At 29.6% G+C, this 22,253-nt stretch overlaps 1 protein-coding gene across 1 annotated transcript; it reads left to right on the forward strand.

The window, feature by feature from the left end:
• The first annotated feature begins 21,716 nt into the window (after nucleotides 1–21,716).
• On the forward strand, nucleotides 21,717–22,238 carry LOC136083048 (zinc finger MYM-type protein 1-like). Its single transcript, XM_065802457.1, has one exon. The coding sequence runs from the start codon at nucleotides 21,717–21,719 to the stop codon at nucleotides 22,236–22,238; it is 522 nt and encodes a 173-aa protein (XP_065658529.1).
• Nucleotides 22,239–22,253: the final 15 nt, after the last annotated feature.

Raw genomic sequence — 22,253 nt, forward strand, 5'->3', positions numbered from 1 at the left:
TGACCTCTTAACGCACTTTTAAATTTAAAAATTAGCTGTGCACCGCCGTTCTAAAGAATCGTTTATAGAGTTGACCATTTGAGGTTGCTTCGATACTAAAAAATGAAATAATTTTTAGCGTTCGCATTTTTCTGCTATAAGTTACGTATTAAAAAAAATCAAGTAATACATTTAAAGGCGGAAAAAAGGCCTTAAATATATTGTTTTTTATTCAAAATTTTTAGTAAGAACAAATTTAGTAGGAACAAACTATTTTAGAGTTATTTTACCATAACAAGAATCGCGGTACCTTTTTTTTTTGTATCCTGGACTTTTTGACCTTTGAAATTTGCTCCATGTCAGAGAGTTACCTCAAACACCAAGAGTAACCTCAGTATCAGTAAAACAAAACTGAAAAAAAACTGTTCAACAAACAAAATGCAATCAGAAAAATGTATACTATCTTTCACACTCACAGCTATTGTTTAAAAATCTAAATCAGAGGTCTTCAAATATGGAATATAATAATCAATAATATTAAAACACAAGCGACTTTAAATAATTTCAAATCGAAAATAAGAGAAATAAATTTAAACAATAAAAACTAACTTCTTCAAGAGCTTCATTTATTTAGTGGTCATAAAAATATGGCGCATTTTTTATATATATATATATATTCAAAGAAACTAAACTCTTTAAAAAATCATAATTTTTCATTTTGATTTCAATGTATATTAAAAATAAACTTTTATTTTTGAAATATGGATAATTTCTTAATACTATGTTATTCGTAATGATTCAAAATTATATTATACTTTTGAAATTGTTATTATTACTATGTTTTTATCACATTTCTTTTTTGATTTTGTTCATTTATTGTTAATAATATATTTCAAAATCTATATTTATAATTTTAATTTTTTAATTTTTATGTATAAAGTTTAATTACACATTGTAGGCCAAAAGATTAGGACCGGTCCGGCATTTAATCAAAACTGGTAAAAAAATAATAATAATAATAACTTTAAATAATTTACTCATTTTGTATTGATATCAATTTTTTACCTAAATAAAGGTGTTTTACTTAGAAACAGTCATTAATTTGTATAAAATAACCTTTAAATATACATAAAAACGTTAAACAGGTTTTTCGTTGATGAAAACTTTCTAACATTCTAAAACCTTTTAAACTAATTTTGGCAATCGGGCAATAAATTTTTGTATTTTTTTTTTTATCTTCTATGTTTTTCTTCTATATTTTTAAATAGTTTTTTCTTATTTTATTAAGTGGTTTTCGAACAGCGACACGACCGAACAAATTGAGTTTACGTAAATGGTGCTTCACGGTAGTTAATGAGACCTTCTTCAAACCAGTTCTGTTCAATGCTGCTCAAATCTCAAGGATAGTCAGACATCTATTTTTTTTTTTACTTGTAACAGACGAAAAATTGAAAATAATTGAATCTGAAAAAATACAAAAAAAATTTTAAAAATATCTACCGTTTCAAACTTATTGTAAGTCACTAATAAAGACTATATTAACAGTTAACAATATAAATATTAAGAAAATTGCTCAGTGGGCATGCAACGTTTTAAGGGCATCCGGACGTCCTAAGAGCAACGCATTCTCACTGGGTGAGCCTTATAATATAAAATCGGATAAATTGGGTAAATACAAAAGAATCATCTAAAATGATCTGTGTAGGCTAAAGTTGTGTTCTTTATAATAGAAAAATTAAAAAACTCGTCAGTTTTTATCTCCGTTACGTATATTAAGGCAACTGGTCCTAAACTTATCGCCTGCCGTGTATATATGTATTCCTACATTATAAAATATATGTGAATATTTATTATTTACGGGTTATGCTTAAATGCTTAGTTATAAAACATCAAGTTTTCATTTTGCCACGGCCAATTGTTTATTTTACAAAAACGAAATAAAAAATGTTTTAAGAACGGCGAATTACAGATTTAAAAAAAAAAAAACTACTGTAATCCTTGCATACATACGAGACTGAATGTTTTTAAATGTTTAAAATTACATTTTTATTAGGCAGCTAACTAAATTTTTTTTTTTAACTTATTTAAAAAAAAATTTAGAGCCATTGATTTAAACAAATAAAGTGAAAAAAAAAACATTAATTATACAAATTAAATTAAATAAAGAAATTTCTCTATTGTTTATTTTCTTATTTTAATTCATCATTAATTTTAGAAAAAATTATTCGTTATAGAAGTGACTATAAAAACTCGAACTAGCTGAGAAATATTTGATAATTGAAAAACTGTTCGAAATTTTAAATTTACTGAAAAACAAAATAAAGCCGTCACCGAAAACTTCAAACATTTAAGTTAAACTACTGTCTGATCCTCTTTCCCAATAACATTTTATTAAATCTTAACCTTAAAATGCTTTATTGTAGTTTTGAGAACAGTTTTACTAAAGATTGTTTCACACTACTTTTTTTATAATTAATTTTTATTATTAGTTTAGTATATCTTTTATATTGCGTAATATAAAACGTTAAATTATAAAAGATACAACTTATAAAAAGTAATTCGATTTACAATGACGTTCATTCTTGCTTTTCTTTGACTAATTTCTACCTTTTTATTTCACTTTTTTTACATCAGCGTTATTTTATTCTATTAACTCGTTATTCTATTAAGGCGTCATTCATTATCTTGGCGTCTAATTTTTCATAATTTTTAAATTATTAAATTTTGATTCTTGAAAGAAACCCGTCTTTAAAAATATTTTTCATTTAAACACCACTGTTTCAATGCATTTTTCTTTATCGACAGATTTTTTTTTATTGATTTATTCCCTTATTTAAATTACTAAAGCTCAATAGAAAAACACCTGGTCACCATGTTTATTTTTAACTTTTTTTTATTCTTAGTTTAAAATCGTCTGTAAGACTGAAGGAATAAAAATATGCAGTGGGTGTAAGCTGTACATACATTTTGTAATGTGTTTACAAATGCGGTACTTGATTAATCTGGGCCAAACTTGATTGTTTATTGAATAAACCGTATGATTTTAAAAACGTTTATTTCTGTAGGAATACTGTAAAGTGGCGTAAGTCTGTTGTTGTTGTAGTTTTTTTTTTCTTCTTGTTGTTGTTTTTATTGTTGTTGTTTTTTTATAAGGAAACAAAATAAAAAGACAATATTAGGTTTTTCAAATTAATACTACAAAAAGTATTGTAGTGTTTGAATTTACTGATTGCCGTTTGAATAGGTACCTTTATTTATCTTTTTTTTTTTACTTAAGAAAAAATCAAAGTTTACATATTAGCCTCTTGTTTTAGCATAGAATAAAATAAGAGCGTTATAATGTTTAACAAGACTAATATTATTATTATACAGGGCCTCCGAGAGCCTTCAAGCCGCCCGGGACAAAACCTTTTTTGGCGCCATTATAGATTTTGCTTCATATATATACTTAGTATAGAAGCAAAAAAATACATTATGCTTTTATAGCTACTTTAACTTTATTTCATTTTTTGCTAACTAACCACAGCATAAACAATTCCTAATTTAAATAAAATATTCGAGCTTTTTTCGAGGCAAAATTATAAATTACTTCATCATATAACAATGATTTCGCGAGATCATTTTCAATAGACAACATCATAAGATTTGAAAGTCGCTCTTATTCCATGGTGGCTCTGAAGTGGTTTTTTTATAATCTTAAGATTTCTAAAAGATCTTCACCCTCTGCAACGAATATTGGCATTGTGTGAAAAATGCGCAAAAGTATGCATATCGACGGGAAAATTGGTTGTAAGTCTTTGGAATATATTTGATTTAAAAGATTGATAGAGTTGCCTCTATTGAACAACGAAGATGCTTTCAACCAGTCAAAGTGACAAATTTCTTCAACAAGATCATCTTTCTTAATGTAATTTGAATAGAATTTCGCAAGTTGACGAGCTTTGTCATCTTGTGAAGAAGGGTCTTCAGACTGAAGCCAGATAAAGGAAAACTGAGAAATCTTTTTCACCACATTAAACCTTGATTGAATTTGTAGAATTATGTAGTCCAATGCCACGTTGAAAATATTTACTTCAAAATTCTTTTCTGTATCGTCGAGGTAGTTGGCTGTATTTGATGGTTCCTTGTGGAATTTTTTCACTCTTCTTGAGCGTTTCACTTTAAATTCTGTATCAAAGCCTAGGTTTCCAGCCACTAGCTTTGCTTCAGTCAAAATACAATTCCACGACGAACGGATGCGACCTAGGTCATCTAGAAGTTGTTGAATGAGGATGACTTCTTCTTCAATGGTGATTGACTCCGACTGAAGACATCGACTAACACCATCAATATTTTGCAGTGTCTTAATAATTTGCAGTGTCAGTGTCTCTCCATCAATATTTTGCATGTCTACCAAATGGTCTGGAGAACTACTGATTCAAATAATTTAAAATATTTTCCCAACGATTTCGTTTGATTTAGCATGTCCGCAGTTAGGTCAAGTTGATTAACGGTTCTATCCAAACCAGCAACGATTTCTCGTGTTTTTTTCACCAAAGGTTTTACAACTGCAATGTGGGCTGACCATCTAGTATCTGAGAGCTTGTGAAGTGATAAAACAGTTTCTTCAAGAAGAATTTTCCATTTTGCTGGGCTGCAACTAAAGAACACGTTAAGGGCTTGGATATTGCCAAAAAACGTTTTGATCTCAGCGTAAGAATCAGCAGCATGAATTCCAGCTAAATTTAAACTATGCGCACCGCAAGGAATGTATAAAGCGAACAGATTTTTTTCCAGTATATGAGCTTGGGTTCCATTATAGATTCCAGCCATATTAGAACAATTTTCGTATCTTTGGCCTCTCAATTTTTGTAAATCGAGATTCACTTTTGCTAAAACATTGCAAATTAAATAAGCAATATCTGCACCTTTCTTTTTCTCCATATCTTCAACGCAGAGAAATCGTTCTTTAACTTCCCAAATCATCTTACCCGAGTGATTTGTTCGGTGTGAGATACATCTGGGGTCCTATCGGTAATTATCGTAAAATATACGGCATCTTTTACTTCTTTCACAACTGCTTCTTGAACTAATGCAGCACATTCACTGATGAATTCGTTTTGTGATTGCCAGGAGAGATAGTGAACTTGCATGCTGGTTCCCTTATTTTGATGACGAGCAACTGTTTCAAGATAATTCTTTAATGTTTCGTTGTGATGAGAAATAAGTTCAAGGCAACTTAAAAAGTTCCCTTTCTCGTTCTTCTCCATCGACGAATATTGCCCTAAAACAATAATTTCTACGTAAATTAAACGTATATCATAGAAGTTCTGTAATAATAAAGAACTTATTCTTAATTATTTAGAGTTCTGGCCTAGAATATTTACCTCTAAATGAAAAGTTTTGAGATGCTAAAAATAAAGTTGCATCTAAATTACAACGAATATTTCACGCCATCTGGCTACTTCCTTTCCTAGTGCCTTTTGGAACTCTGAGTCAATTCCGTGCTGATTGACAAGAGCTGAGTGCAAAGTCTTCCAATTGAGATAATGACTTTGATGAACTGGGTTGCTATGATGACTTTTGATACAATCACTCAATGTTCTCCAGTCATTTCTTATTCCTCCATTCCAGCGAAGAAGAAGAGATCGATCCCCATTGGACCCGGAATTTTCACATCCAAATAAAGAACACGGAAACAAAGAAGAGAGTTAGACGATGGGATTCATATCAAATAATCTCTTTTAACTTTTTCTCCATTAGGCAATGCAATGAAAAGAACTTCTTTTGGGAAGGTCCTGTTATTAGAAGCATCTCGTGGGAAATCATCAGGTAAAGTTGACGGACCTTTTTTGATTATTTCTTCTTTTTCTTTTTGCTCAAGAATCGATGGCCAGAGTGCTGGGTTATTTTCAACGCCTGAATTAAAAAAAATGAATTAAAACTTAATATTTAATTAATTATTTAACTATTTTGAATTATTGTTTGTGTAAAAGCCTTTATTTTCTTCGGGTTTCAATTCATCATTAAACTGTCGTCTGTTTCATTTTCTACTGAACCAAGAGAATGTAGATCAACGATATCCTCAACGCAATCATCATTATCATAATACGATAATTCTATTGTTCGTTCTGATTTATTTAATTAGGCTGACTTGCAAAATGATTAATTATTATTCGTAAATTGCTTCGAAAATAATACATATATGCATATATATATATATATATATATATATATATATATATATATATATATATATATATATATATATATATATATATATATATATATATATAGTATATATATATATATATATATATATATATATATATATATATATATATATATATATATATATATATATATATATATATATATATATATATATATATATAGACCTGTATATTTTTACTAACTCCCCTTCAAATCAGTATTTTGATTAGTAGCTTTGTAAAACCAACCTAATTCTTGGAGCGTTTGTTCATTTTTTTCACATTCTTTTGCCCTTTTGAAAGCCAATGCCCTATTTTAGGCACCAGAAAGTTTTTTACGATTCATTATTAACAGTTACTATAAATAACCGTACGCATCAATAAAATAATAGCATAGTCAACTACGCAAGCTCATCAAAAAATTATAAACTCAATCTCAAAAAGCTAATGTCAAAAATCAATATTTCAATAGTTAAATATAAATCTTAAACATGAATTACCATAAATAAGTTGATCGTAAAGAGTTGAAAAATATTTACTTTTATTTTCTGAATTCTGAATAGAATTATTTCTAAATTGTATCCACAGTTTCTTATTGCTAATTATCAACGTTTACGTTTTTTTTACTTTAGTCTGATGAATGTGAAAATCTCAAGGGACATTTTTAATTTAATAGCGTATAGAGTACGAAATCAATGATAAGTATTTTAAAATTTTTTCGAGGAATTAAAAATAATGATATAACGCGAGTAATATATACATTTCAATTATGGCATTTTAAGATTAAAAAAACTATTTTTATTTTACTTCGGCATCTGGCACCTCATCGACATCTGCCGCCCGGAACAAACTGTCTCTTTGGCGCCCCCATCCTTCTTGGCGGCCCTGTTATTTATACAGTTCTTTTAAACACCCTATTAGCAAGTTTCATACGGGAAGGTCTGGGTACTAACAATTAAGCTGTAGGGACAAAAAATTTTATTGCGTTTGTTTACATTTATAGCAGTTTAAAGTGAAGCAAAATATAGCTAATATAAATATAAACTAATTTATTATTACTGTTATAAATGGAATTAAATATTAATGTAGTTAACATTTCAACTGCATCAAGAAAGATTTGTGTTGAATGGCTTGTTAACCACGGACTGGGTGTCACAGGCTCTGTTATAGAATTGCAAGGCAGAATTTTGAAGTTCTTACCATATCCAAAACTAGTTAAGAAACTTTATCTAAAAGCAAAAAAAAACTACTTATTCAAAACAAGCTTATATGTAGACGAGATACCACACATGTCTCAAAATTGGACTGGAAGTGAAAACCTCTACCCTTGTGTAAACTCTGAACTTTTTAAAAAATACATACTCAATAAAAGAGAGGGACATTTGGAAAACATACTAAAGCATACTAAATGTTAACTAGCAGAAAAATTATATCAGTTAAAATACATTCAGATATCAATATAGTATATGTAAGAGCTTTCATAAGAAAATCTTATAGCCATGATGCACGCCCTGCTTATTTACTTTTTGTAGGAGGGACACCTCATAAAGATTATAGTGAATGCCCCGTTGGTCTTAGTGGGCTTTGTTGTCATGTTTTAGCTATCCTTCTTTACTTAAAGCATTATGATGATACAAAGACAACGTGCACACAAGTGATACAGAAATGGCATAAAAGATCAAAAAAAGGTTCTATTCCAATGGTCCCACTATCACATATTAAAGTAAAATCAGCAAGAAACAAAAGCACAATTGAAAACTTAAAAATTACTCCAGCAGATCCAGAAAGTTCATCTTTTAAAAGAGGTGTTTTAAAAATGAAGCAAAAAATTAAGAAAGGGTTGAAAAAGGAACCCAATTTTGAAAGACACGTATATGATACTCTTTGTTCAATAGATCTTGGATATGAATCTTCACTAATGGGGCACTTAAGATTTTGATATGACCCTGAAAGTTTTAAATCCCAATTCAATAAGTTAAGTTCTATAAATGCAAAAAGTCGTACTTTAAATAAACAAGCAGTAAACTCACAAAAATGTCAAGATAATTATAGTGAAATACCAACAATATTGCAAATACTAAATCAAAATAAAGTAAACACAGAGGTATCGTAGTTTCGCCTGAACAAGTATTTGTTTTAGGAAAAATTAATAAACAACTTTTAAATGAGGATCCTGCTATTTGCATTGATTTGACAAATCTGATACCATCACAAGGACAATACACAAATCATATTAATGTCAAACAAAATACACAGGAGTGGATGGACACAAGAAAAGGGAAAATAACGGGGAGTCGATTACCAGCGTTGCTAGGAATATATGGACAGGAAAAATTTACAAATTATTGGAAGTTAGTTAAGGAAGGATTAAATGAAGATATTTATAACACACAAAACATAAAAAATTTTGAGTGTGGTCATAAATATGAATTTATTGCACTTCAGCACTTTGCAAAGATGTCAAAATGTTCTCCTGAAATGAAGATTAAGAATTGACCAATCACGTACGCATCCTATGAATCTCTCTACATGAATACGGGTAGAAGCTATATTAAAATTATCAGCTACATCAGCTTGTGGGAACTGATGGCTTGATTTTTGAGATGGTCGATTCAGATATATTCCTTTTGAAGCGCATAAATCTTGAATTGAAAACCCTCTATCTGCCATAACTTCGTGTTCTTTCTCAACTAGTTCTAAAATATGAGATTGTTCTGTTAATTCATTATCTGTGATTGAACCAGGGTATATGTTTCCAAAAAGCAATCCTGACCCATGTGGAGAGTTTTTATACACTTGAAAACATTAAAGTGTTAAGATCATAATTGGTTGGTTTTTGAAACTTAAATTTTGAAACACAACAATATCGGTTTCACCATGGCCAGTTTTTTTAAAAACAGAAGACATCATCAGGGAAATATAAGTGCTTTTGACTTTTAAATTTATCTCTGAAAATATTGTGTCTAGAAATACAACCCATCCAGTGAAAACACGATACATGGTGCTTTTAGAAACGCCAGCCATAAATCCAATAACACCAAGATAAAGTGCATGTCTGCACAATGTTAAAACTGAAAACAATTCGGTTTTCTTTTCAAGGAATCTGGTTCCTATACCTTTGCAATCCGGATATTCAATTAAGTGGCAGTATGGTGCTACACAATTATAAAGGAGTTGAAATTGCAGGACAGTTAAACCACATAAATATTTAAACTGCTTTGGTTTGTCTTTAAGTTTGGAATATTTAAACATTCCTTTTTCAAATTTGTCTAGTTCTTTTTTTTAAATTTGATTTCTTACAGATAAAATTAAATATTTTTTATGTAACATATCATTCTTTACTTTGTTTATTTTTTTTTCTTTTTTAAGCTGTTTTATATAATTGTTTGCATTGTTTATTTTTTCTAGTGGAATTTTGTTAGCATCTGCTTCTTTTTTTAATTTGGAAAATAACTGTTGTTTTGTTGGTTTAAGTAATGATAAACGAGATTTTGTAACATAAGAAGGTCGGTTTGTTGGTTTTTTACGAATAGGACAAGGTTTAGACAAGGATATCATCATACTAAGCTTACGTTTTAACCCTTTCAAATGTTTTTTATCAGCTTCAGTCGTTTTTCTTGATTTAATTAATTTGGCCAGAGCATTTGCGTATTTTCGCTCCATTATAGCAATTTGGCTTGGTGGTGCAGCTATGTCTGGAATATCAGTGCATAACTCTCTTATTCCAGATGAAAAATGTTCACAACAAATATGCCCATTTCCGAAATTCATTCCCTTTGTATTTAAAACTCGGATATATTCTTTCTGAATAGAAACATCTTTGGGAAGCTTGTAAAACTTTATACGTTCTCTGTTAGTAGTTTTGGTTCTAAAGTTGTTAAAACATAATGCTGCGCCACAAAACCAGTTAACCGTTTCTTTTAAGTGATACAATCAATATAATTTGATATCTAATAATGTTTAATATCTTTTTATTAAAATAAATAATAATTACATATCGCTAACTTATTTTATTAGCATATTAAAAAAAATATATTTGTTTTGATTTTTATATATATTTTTGACTCGATTGTATCAAGTACTACGCTATTTTTAGTAGTTTAATCGAGAAAAAAACTGAATATCGCTTAATCTAAAAACATTATCTGATTGGCTAGAATTTGGTCCCTACAGGCAATATTCGCTTAGTTAAACCGCGTCGTATGAAACTTGCTAATAATTACATTAATTATCGGCAAATAAAATATGTATATATTTATTTAAAAACTGTTAGATATATTCTTGCATTTTACTTGTAACGTTCTTCTCCATCAAATTTCTAAATATCTGTTTTTGCTCTTTTAAGTTTCATAGTTGGAATAATTGTTTTAAAACTACTGCAACATTGGCCTCTAATACTTCCTTAGGGCGTTCAATTCTGATTTTGTTCCCATTGATCATATATTGGAGCAAGTTGAATTTAGGAAGAAAAATAAATCATTTGGAAAGAATAGAAGTTTTATTTCGAACAAGAAAACTACAAGCTAACTGGGCTAAAGTAAAAGATAGTACCAAAACGGAAGAAAAAATACGTAGATCGTAAATCATAGACCGTAGAATGAAGATCGCAGAACGAAGTTTGTAAAACCAAGATTGTTGAATGAAGATCGTAGAATGAAGACCGCAGAACGGTAAATGTAGAACTAAGATCGTAGAACGAAGAACGGTAAACGATTAATTATCTGAAACGGCAGTTGAAGCTATGAGAGTCGTGGATAATGACTTCATTGGCTGATGTTTTGTGTGACCCTTAAGAATCAAGCAGGAGTGTAATTATATTGTGGTAAACTCTAGTGACGACTATGTGGTTTGCGACTAGCATAGTTTTTAATTAGTAATTACATGGTTTACATGGTTTTTAATATGAACTTTTGAGGTTTGTAATATTATTATGGTTATTGATTGATTTTGTTAGAAAAAAGGTTAAGTGGAAGTTAATTTAATGACAAGATAGATAAATGAAAAAAATTTCTTAATGTGTTTCTTGCGAGAAAACTACGAATATGATAATATGTGTATTGCAAGTCAAGACTAATTTAAAATAAACGTTTTAAATGTACTTTTCACTAAAGATAAAATCAAACCTTTCTTTTAAATATTGGTTATGTTTCAAATAAAAATTTAAGTTCAAAATTCAAATTACAAAATGCTACGTCTAAAGTACACAAAGATGTGCTTTGAATAACTAATGATTTAAAAATAGTTAAGCAGGTTAATTGTTAGTCTGGTAATCAGGGCAGCATTTGTATTTGAGAAATGTTAACTTTTCTAATGTTTCTGTGAAAACTAATTGTCACACACACACACACACACACACACACACACACACACACACCAGTAAAAATACTCTTTTAATAGCAGTACTTGTAGCAAGATTAGCAAACAACTTTCTAGCAATCTATACCATTGTCTAAAGCTTATGTTCACGGATATTCTCTCGCAAGAATTGCAATGCAAAACAGTCAAGAGCAATGCTAAGTATTCAAGTTTATGTCTTGTGTCTTTGCTTTTAGAGTTGCAGCTGTCTTAAAAACCTGTCAGTAAATCATACTATTCATACTTTCAGCTATTTAAAAAGAAGCTGCTTTACTAATTTATTAAATTTTGAAAGAACCTGAATAACTGCATTTACCAAAACTGTCTAATGTTCATTATCTGAGAGCTCAGATATTATGTGATAATTTTGTTTACAATCTACTATTTAAATAAAAGTTTTTGTAAAAAGACACAACAATTTCTAAAAGTTTGATCAAAGAATAAATAACATACTTTTCATCCAAGCTAGATAGACTCCAAGCTGGATAGAAAAGCGGCATTCAAATCACGCATTCAATCACTATGCGAAGCCTCGCTATGATTAATGTCTGATTTTTATGTATTGTTGAAGAGATTTCGGTCCAGTTGATTTTGAAAGGCATTGACTGATATTGCGAATACAATAGAGCTCAAAAGAAAAATCCATTTAGGACCGAGAAGAACTCTATTTGCGCACAGTTAGCTACTGTTAAATGTTGAAACTGATGCTACTGCCCCTGTACCTTTTTTTTGTTTTTTTTTAAAACAGTTATTTATATACTTCAAAAGCAAATAATATTTACATGTCTCCTGTTTATATAAATGTCCACCACACATATTAACAATACCCAAAGAGCGTTAACAATACTGTTTCACGCATGCGCGTATTGCAGTAGGTTAAAATAATTTATTAGGGAGGTGCCGAATCCGGTTTTTGGCAGAACACCGAATCCGAACGTTTGGCCATGTTTTTTTACCGAACTCCGAATGGTTCGGCAACCGAACTATAGCTAATTTTAAATATAAACATTAGTTATTGAACTAGAAGTGGAAACCAAGCCCTATGAGAGAAGTTGCTGACGGCGCGCCGCACCAGGGCCCATAAGAGTTTAGTAAAAGCGGTTTTATTAATGCGATGTAGTGGTAAGTTACTAATAGAAAGAAAGACATTATACCACAATTATAAAACTTGTCATTGTCTTCGCTTATGCTATGCTATAGCATAGCATAAGCGAAGACAAACTTTAGCGCTAACTCGATAAAGCAATGTTAAATCGTATTAATTTTAAAAAAGAACTTAATAAAATATGGAAATATAAAATGAATGAAATAAATATAAATTTTTACTTGTTTTCTTTACATACATTTCTTTAACATCTTAGATTTTTAATAATGTTACTAACAATGATTTATTGATATAATACGCAATATTAAACTATTTCAAACTTTTTGAATTTTTTTTTTTTTTTTCAACAATTTATTAATTTTTTTATTTACATGTTTTTAATCCTGTGGTGGTTAATGCAAATTAAAAAAAAAAAAATTTTGTTTAAATTTATTATAGAAAAATAATTTCATATATCTTTTTTTTAGATTTATCAACTTGATATTTTTAAGATTCCGCGTACAAGATATATCCAAATGCATATATCGGGAGCACAAAAAAGAAAAGAAAAAAAGAAACGCATATACAATGAAAGAAAAGGAATACAGACACTCTTTCAATTAGGTTTAAAAAAACAACGAATTGAATTAGAAACAAATACTGAATATGAATTAGAAACAAATCCTGATGTAAATTTGGAAAAAGAGAAAAATGAAAAGGCATTCAAAAACAAAATAGCCATCTTAAAAATGAAACAACAATTAGTAAAAAAAACCAAATCTTTGAGCCTTTTACAAATATGATTAACATAGATATTGATTCAGAACCTATATCTGGTGCTGCAGAAAATTCTAAATTAAGTAGTGATTCACTTCACTAATAAAATACAAAACTTGACATTGATTCATTCACTAAAAAAGTACAAAACTTGACATTGGATTCATTACAGCAGAATTTCCTTCTCAATAAGAAATAAATGCTTTTGTTACCAGAGGTCATATTGACTTTCCATTAAATTTGCCTAAAGATGATAATAATCAAAATTTTCCGAAAGGTATATTAAAGTTTAGGAACATTAATGCAGAACAGCGTACCCGAGACTGGCTTGTATGGAGCAAGCATAAGACTTCTTTATATTGTTTTCCTTGCCTGTTATTTTGGAACAGTGTCTGTTCCAAGCTAAGTATTGTTTCCAAATCTGTATTAACTACAGCTGAAGGCTGGCCAGCGAGTTCCGATTGGTAGAAGTTATGCAACAAGATTCTAGATCATAAAAAGAGTAATGGGCATGAATTAGATGGCGTGAATTAGAACAACGTCTTTCAATGTAAGGCGATATTGATAATTTTATTGAATCAACAATTAAAGTGGATCAGAAAATGATACCAAACTTTGAGAAGAATTATTGATGTTATCTTTTTCTTAGAATTACGTAGTCTAGCTTTCGGGGATCATCGCAACGCATTGGTGACTCAAACAATGGAGACTTTTTAGGTCTAATAGAGTTGCTTTTTAACTAGGACCCTATTCTAAAGGAACACGTTCTTAAAGTAGCTGAGTCACAAAAAAAGGGCGAAAGACTGCAAGTATATTACCTTTTAAACAATTACCAAAAGGATTTTTTAGCAGAATGTTCTGATCTTGTTAAGCAACATGTTCAAGACATTCTGCAAAGTACTACGCAATAATGGTAGATTATACAACAGATTCATTACATGTTGAGCAAACAACATTTATTTTACATTACCTAGTTCGCTATGAATCGTGATATGAAATATGGAATATATGAAATGTGGAACGATTTTTAAAATTTATAGATTGTAGTGATAAAAATAGTTCTGAAGTTGCTCAAATGATTACAAAAACGTAAGAAATTAATACTATTCCACTGGCTGGTTGTAAGGCTCAATTTTTTTGCTTTTTTTTGTTGTTTTATTTTTAGGTGCCCCAAGAAGTCCTTACGGTCTTATCACAGAGCACCGCGGAAGAGCATTTTAAAGGAAGTTCACGCCTCCTTCCCAACCGTTTTTGAAAAACTTGCACAGAGGTGGGGTTTGAACCACCGATCTTACGTTTTCTGAGGCAAGTGCGCTACCACAAAGCCACGGCTGCTTTTAAGTTATGAGAATGCGCTAAATATGTCGCAAATAGAATGGAGTACAGGCAATAATAAAAGAACTGTGTCCTGCTACTATGTTTTCTCATTGCGCATGCCATACATTTAACTTATGTGGTAATGATGCTACTAAATGTGGAGAGCAATGTTGAATGAAGCTAAGCTTATTGCGTCTAGCCTTTATATAGAAATAAAATTGTTTAGGAACGATAGCAGAAAACAATTATACGATAAAAATGTAAGAAAAATGAGTGATGTAGGCGAATCTCCCTTGAAATCCCAACTCCAAAAGCAAATTTTTTATGTAATATTGGATAATAATTTTGTTGGACTTACAGTTCTTTTTAGCGCCGTAAAACAGATTTTTTCAGAAACATTCAGCTTTCTTTAAAAACTGCGAAGAGGAAGAAATTATACACGAAGATGCTAGTTTTGTAAAGAAATTTATCTGTTGGTTTGGTTAACAGAATATCAATACTTTCAGAGTGATGGGTTGTTGTAGATGACTGTATATATACTTTTTTATTAACTCTTTATTTAATTTTATCTATGGATCTTGCGCTAATTTTTATGTACATGATGTTTGAATTAAATACATTAAAAATAATATAATAAAAAAATAATTATATTTTATATTAAAATTTAACTTATTTTACCATAGCTACCAGAATTTTTCAAAGGTTCGGACGAATTTAACGTTCGGCGCATCCCTATAATTAATTAAAAAAAAATCGTGGTTTATGATATAAAGTGATGGCTACTAACGAATGCATTTAAAAAATATACGCAAGTCTGTTGCACCACAGGGCAAGTAGGGACTTGTTTGTGGTTGTCATTGAAAATATATATTAATATATTAAAATAATACAATGTAGTTGTAAGGAAACTCGCAGATTATCCATTTTAGTAAGTTCTATATTTTGAGGTATTATTTTTTTATATAAATAGGGGCCACGGTATACAATTGAAAATCTCGAAAATTTTGTTTTTTTTATTAGCGGTGTGAAGTTTCCTGTTCCTCGTGTGATATATTTGTTTGCGTAGGTTTGAAAAAAGTTGTTAGTAAAATGAGTTTGGACAAGTCCGAGCTTATATTTGAACATAAATAAATTATTTTGGTAGATGTTAATTTGATAGATATTTAATGCATTCAAGCTTTTAAGTAAAGGATAAAAAAAGTATAAACAAACGTGATCAGCAATGTTGACAACGTTTATATTGATACTTTAATTAGGTGACCTAATTAATAGTATAAATAGCACATTCTCACATCTCGCGCAATATCTGTCCACCTTCTCTATGCTATCTTTCTAACTCGACTTTTCCTGAATTTCACTCTCATTCCTTCGTTTTTCTTAAACTCACTTACTCTTGGTCTGCAAAGCGGGCTATGATGCTCTTTAGTGAGCTGAACTCGTCTTTGCGGGCGTTGGTAATGTGACCTCTGTATGGCAACTAGCCGGAGGAGGTTAAACCACAATACCCGTTTTTAAGCAAAGGATCGGCATGAGTGAATTTATTTTTATTGTAAATTAGTCTTGATGCGTGTTTCTGGTGTATATATGAATCAATGTATACAAAAACTTTCTAAGTCATTTTTTTTAATATTTGACTTTTTGATGAAAATTTGTTCTTTGAAGACAGTTCCACCATTGTATAGTAAAACATTCTAAATCAGACTTCTCCGTACACGTTAAATAGAGAGCTGAAATATTGTCTGTAAACTAAAAGGTTCTAGGTCAGCGACTTAGAAAGTTTTTGTTTGTAGCACTGAGAAAACCAGCTGTGTTCTGCTGGTAGCTTCCAGATGTTTTTAATCCAATTTTTATTTTGTTTTGGTTACGAGTTTGAGGTTATTTGGACTTATTTTATTATTCATGTAGTTTTCTCGCAGTGAACACAATGTTTCGATTTCAGATCTTTTTTATTCATTAAAAAAACTGCCTCTACAAAAATTCCTCGTTCAACTTATACTTTAAAAAACACCTCAAATATGCTCATAAAAAAACCGTTTAGATTATACTTATATTTCCACAAGGAAACTACGTCAGTCAAATCCGCCGTACAGGGTTTCTCCCACGCAATTTAATAATTAAATTGCGTTATGAATTGTAATTATTACAATTCATCTCGTTGTTTTAATAAAAAAGACTTATAATGGATGAAGAACCTAGTACCAGCAGTGGAAGAAAGGTTAAAAATCAGGCTATGTGGAAAAGGAATGTTGTTAAAGAAGCTAGAGTGAAAGGTAAAGAGTACATTGACTACAAAGGAAGAACTGTACCTGCTACTACTGTTGGAACTGATTGCATGTAAGATTTGTATTGCAATTTCGATACCCAATTAGTCTTTTAATAATTTGTTTAGGCCTATCATAGCATACCATGCAACATGTTTTCATAAAAACGTCTTAGACAAAACTAATCCAACACGTTCCATATCGTTCCATTTAATTGTCTGTAGGCCACTCATTGATGGGCTGATGGTCCAAACTTACAAGATGTCTCAAGTCGTCGATCGCATCGTCGAGTTTCCGCAAATTGTGTGTTACCCATTGGGTAATGTTCCAATAAAAAGAGTGAAACTGCAGGATATTAGGAAGATAATGCAATATGTTGTGGATGAGTTCAGTGGTTTTTATGATGAACTCATGAGCTGGCCAACAACCGACGAGACGAATGGCGGGGAAGAGGAACACAATATCCAGTGAGGTGTCTGACAAAGGCTTTGTAATCGGTCCTTTTATACATTGTGTGATTTAACATGTGTAATAGTTTGAACTTTGATTTTTAATATTTTTTTGTACAAAAAATGAATAAATATATAAAAGACAAGCTTTTTGTTATTATCCTTAACAAATGTAAACAAAAAGGTTCTAAGTCAGACAACTTTAACTATGTATAACACATATATATATCACAAATTTTGATATATATTTTAACAAATCTAATATTTAAAGATGTCAAAAAGCACCCAGAATTTTTTTTGAATTGATTAAAGTAATAATTTTGGGTTTAATAAGTTTTTTCTCTTTCCCCGAAAAAATAGTTTTTATGACTTAGAACGTTTTTGTATACATCGATTCATATAGAGCATTTAGTTTAGATTTATTTGTACTTCTCAGGCAATATTAGCATATGTTAAATAACTTTGTACATAAGAAAAATAGAAAATTCTTTTGATTTTCCTGGGATAGGTTTGACTTTGTAGAGTATGCCGATACTTTTTAATATTTTTGTATTTATTGCTTATATATGAGCTTTCTAAGAAATCGTTTCGTCAATAATTATCCCAAGAAATTTAATGGTTTTAGTTCTTTTGATGTTTATGCTATCAGTTGATAAAGGTAGCATGCTTGGTAAATTTTTTTTTTCTTTGATGGTTGGAATGAAACAAAATGTATTTTGTTTTTTCTGTATTTAAAGATAATTTATTTACTTTAAAGCAGGTGTTTAAGTTCTCAAGGTCATTGTTCACGGGCTCAAAGCGATTTTTAATCGATGAATAAAACAAATTTGTGTAACCAGCAAACATTATTGCATAGAGATTTTTTTGGGATTACGGAAGATTGTTAACCCTTTCGCGACTGACTTAAAAACAGCTATATGACTGCGCGTAAAATAACGATCTAGGATCATGATCAATTAAAAGAGTATAAAATAAAAATTACTAGTCAGAATTCTACAAATAAGACCTTGCTTTTTTGTCAAAGAATTGGCTTTCAGAAAATTAAAAAGCTAAAAAAAAAATTTTATTGTCTTAGTATATGTTCAAATTAACAAAAGTATATAGTTTCTCTATGTAACCTTTAACAAATAAAGAAAAAATACATAAACATATCGTTTTTGATATTAAATAAATGAGACATTTATTGTGGTGATCAAACAAAAAAAATATTCACCACTATCATCGAAAAAAATATCAAGGATCTCATTTATGACAGTATACTTTTTATCTGTTTTTGTCATTTTTTAAAATTGATTTTTGAGCGATCTATAAATGCAATTAACAAACGGTTTGAAGCATTAACTTAAGAAATTATTCACATTTCAAAAACAAGTTTAAAGTTTTCCCTAATTGCTATAGATAATTTGAAATATTCAAAACTATTTATGTACGGCCATGCGGGTCACTCGTCATTTAGAAACAAATTTTATGAACCGCCACACGGGTCACTCGTCACGAAAGGGTTAATATGAATTAAAGATAAAAGAGGACCAAGAAAGGAACCTTGGAAAACTCCGTATTTTATTTTTAGTAAATTTAAACATTTATTATCGTTCGAAGTAACTCATTGTTGTCTGTTGCACAGATAACTTTTAAACCAAGCTAGGGTAGTATTTTTTATTCCGTATTTGTCCATTTTTAGTAAGATATCATGATTAGTTGTGTCAAACACTTTGGATAGGTCTGTAAAAGTTCCTAATACAAATTGCATTTTATTAAAAGAATCACTTATGCTTCTAACTATATTTAAAATTGCATTTTTTTGTTGAGTATTGTGATTGAGAGTATTGAGATTGGTCTGTTGTTGAGTATTGTGATTGAGAGTATTGAGATTGGTCTGTTTATTAGAAATGTTTCACCGGTTTTAAAAATAGGTATAATTTTAGCTACTTTTAATTTATCTGGTATAGTTTTAGTTTTAATTGATGATTTGAATATTTCTTCTAAAAGACATTAACAACAATATTACTGCAAATGTCAACTATACCTGGAGACTTGTTTATTTTAAGAGAGTTTATTGCATTTTCGAGTTTATCAATTTTTAGTTTTTTAAACATTAATTCGTTGTTGACACAAGTTAGATAAGTTTCAAATGAGTTGTTTGGACAATGAATTTTTAAAGCCAGATTTGGGCCTATGTTGACAAAAAAACTGCTAAATTTTCCTGAAATAATATAATTGTCATACTCTTAATTATCTATGACAATTTGAGCAGTTAAACTATTTGATTTCCAGTTTTTAGTCCCAATTATTTCTTTCATGATATCCCAAGTTATTTTAATATTATCATTTGAGTTTTTTATTTTCTTTGAGTAATAGTTTTTCTTTGAATTTTTAAAAAATTTTTCAAACAAGTTTTTGTGCTGTTTGTAAACATTTGGGTTTGCCTCACTTCTATTTTTTAAGTATTTGATATAAAAATTTTTTTTTTGTGAAGATTTTTTCATACTTTTGGTTATCCAAGGACATTTTAAATATTTTTCTTTTATTAATTTTTTTTTAGTTGGGAAGTGCATATTATAGTTTTTAGGGAAATTTTTTCAAAGTTAAAATAAGAAGAGCTAGTATGCCAAAGGTTGCATTCTTCGTATACCTTGTCCCACTCTCTGCCGCCAGTGAGTCTTTAATTTGTTGAATAGAAAATTTGTTGATTTTCCTTTAATAAGTTTTAATTTTACAACTATTAATAAATTTTGTATCTTGTTTTAGGCAGAAGAAAATAGGTAAATGATCAGATATATCTGACTTTATTATTTCTGCCTTTAGAGAAGTATCAAAGATTGAATTAGTTAATATATTGTTTATTGCTATGATTGAAGTTGGAGTTACTCGGGTTGGTTTGTTAATAATTGGGAAAATGTAATGTTGAAGTATTTTGTCAAAAAAATGTTTAGTATTGACATGTTTATAATATTGTAAACAATTTATGATTATTGTTGTTTTTTATAAAAATTTGTTTTAAATGATTGGAAAATTTTAATAAATCACCTTCAGGTGGTCGGTAACACGTGGAGACCAGTATGTTTTTTGATTTGTTTCTAGTTATTTCAATTGTTAAAACCTCACTCTCAGCATCTGAGATCGATAGGTCATCTCTTATTTTGGTAACTTGATCATTCCTAATATAAGTTATAATTCCACCTCCCCTTTTGTTAGTTTTTCTTTCAAATTATTATTATTATTATTATTATTATTATTATTGTTATGTATTTCGCCGATAAGAAAAGTTTACAAGTTTATGCAATACAAATATATACTTACATGGCTGGGGCAAGAAGAAGACAAGTTCTGTCTTATCACCAAGCCCCTTTAAATAAAATGTCAATTATAAAAATACAAATCGAAGTAACTCGTAAAATAAACGTTAAACAAAACGTTGCGTTAAAATAAAATAACGATAAATAAAAACTAAAAAACATTTTACGCTATATTACAGTGTAATATATCCAAAAGTATACGAAGATTTTTTAATTAATTATTTTAATTAAATTATTTTTTTCCTAACTGGTTTTAGATTTATAAACCTTTTGAATTTAAATCATAAAATAACAGATAATACACGAACAACAAACAAACAAACAAAAACAAAAAACATTTTTTAAAAACCCTTTTAGTATCATAATGTGTCTTTTATATATGTAAAGTTTATTATATCAGATAAAAAACAACGTCATAATGTACAAATTAAACTGTATATAGAATATATATTTAAACCACAGCGGCGGTTTTAAGCGCAGGCAAAGCAGGCATTTGCCGGTGGCCTCGCGCTTAGGTGGCCTCTCATTTTTTTTTCTTAGTACAAGTAATATAAAAAAATTTTCTTAGTACAATAAATATAAACAACGAAACTCATTTATTAAAATTCAATATAATGTATGCGTACAGTATTTTTACAAACAGTATTTTTATAAAATACTCAACTTTACATATACATCTATTATTATGTATGTAGCAATTTTTTTTTTGCGTTATACATAATACCTGGCAACCATATGAAAGAGTATGCGGTTTCTAGTCTCATATACATTGACAATGACTGTGACAAATATATCTTTGCCCATATACACCTACACGTCTCAAAGGCTTTTTCTGTTTTTCCATCCTCCTAACTGAATGACTTTTTGTTTGTTTGTTTATTTATTTTATATAATATTGTCTTTACATTTTTACTGTTGCACAAGACATAATCTGAGCAGTGATGGGATGTTCTGCTGGTTCCGGGTATTTGTTGTATAGTGCTATAATTATATAGTCTATAGTGCTAATGTTAGCTGAAAGATCATTACCTTTTCGTGGACACCGTGAGCAACTTTATCAGCCTAATAATGGAAACTTCTTGGCACAAGTAGAACTTATTGCAAAATTTGATCCAGTTATGTTAGAGCATCTCAAACGAATAAAAAATAAAGAATGCTTTGACACTTATCTTGGAAAAGATGTGCAGAATGAAATGATTGGACTTATGTCGAGAAGAATACTGAAAACTATCGTATCTTCTGTACAGTCATCAAAATATTTTTCTGTTATCATGGATTGCACTCCTGATGTAAGTCATAAGGAACAGCTTTCAATTCTTTTGAGATGCGTTAAAATTAATCAGGAAGAAGTACAAATTGAAGAATTTTTTTGTGGTTTTTTTCACATAACTGATAGCACTGGTTCAAGTTTAGTTGAAACTTTTTTAAATTTATTAACTGAGTATAATTTGGATCTAATGAATTGTCGCGGGCAATCGTATGATAATGGTGGTAACATGCGAGGGCAATACAAAGGGGTTCAAGCTTAAATCAAAGAAAAAAAT

The sequence above is a fragment of the Hydra vulgaris genome, chromosome 08 (genome assembly GCF_038396675.1).
Source record: "Hydra vulgaris chromosome 08, alternate assembly HydraT2T_AEP".
NCBI classification, from domain to species: domain Eukaryota; kingdom Metazoa; phylum Cnidaria; class Hydrozoa; order Anthoathecata; family Hydridae; genus Hydra; species Hydra vulgaris.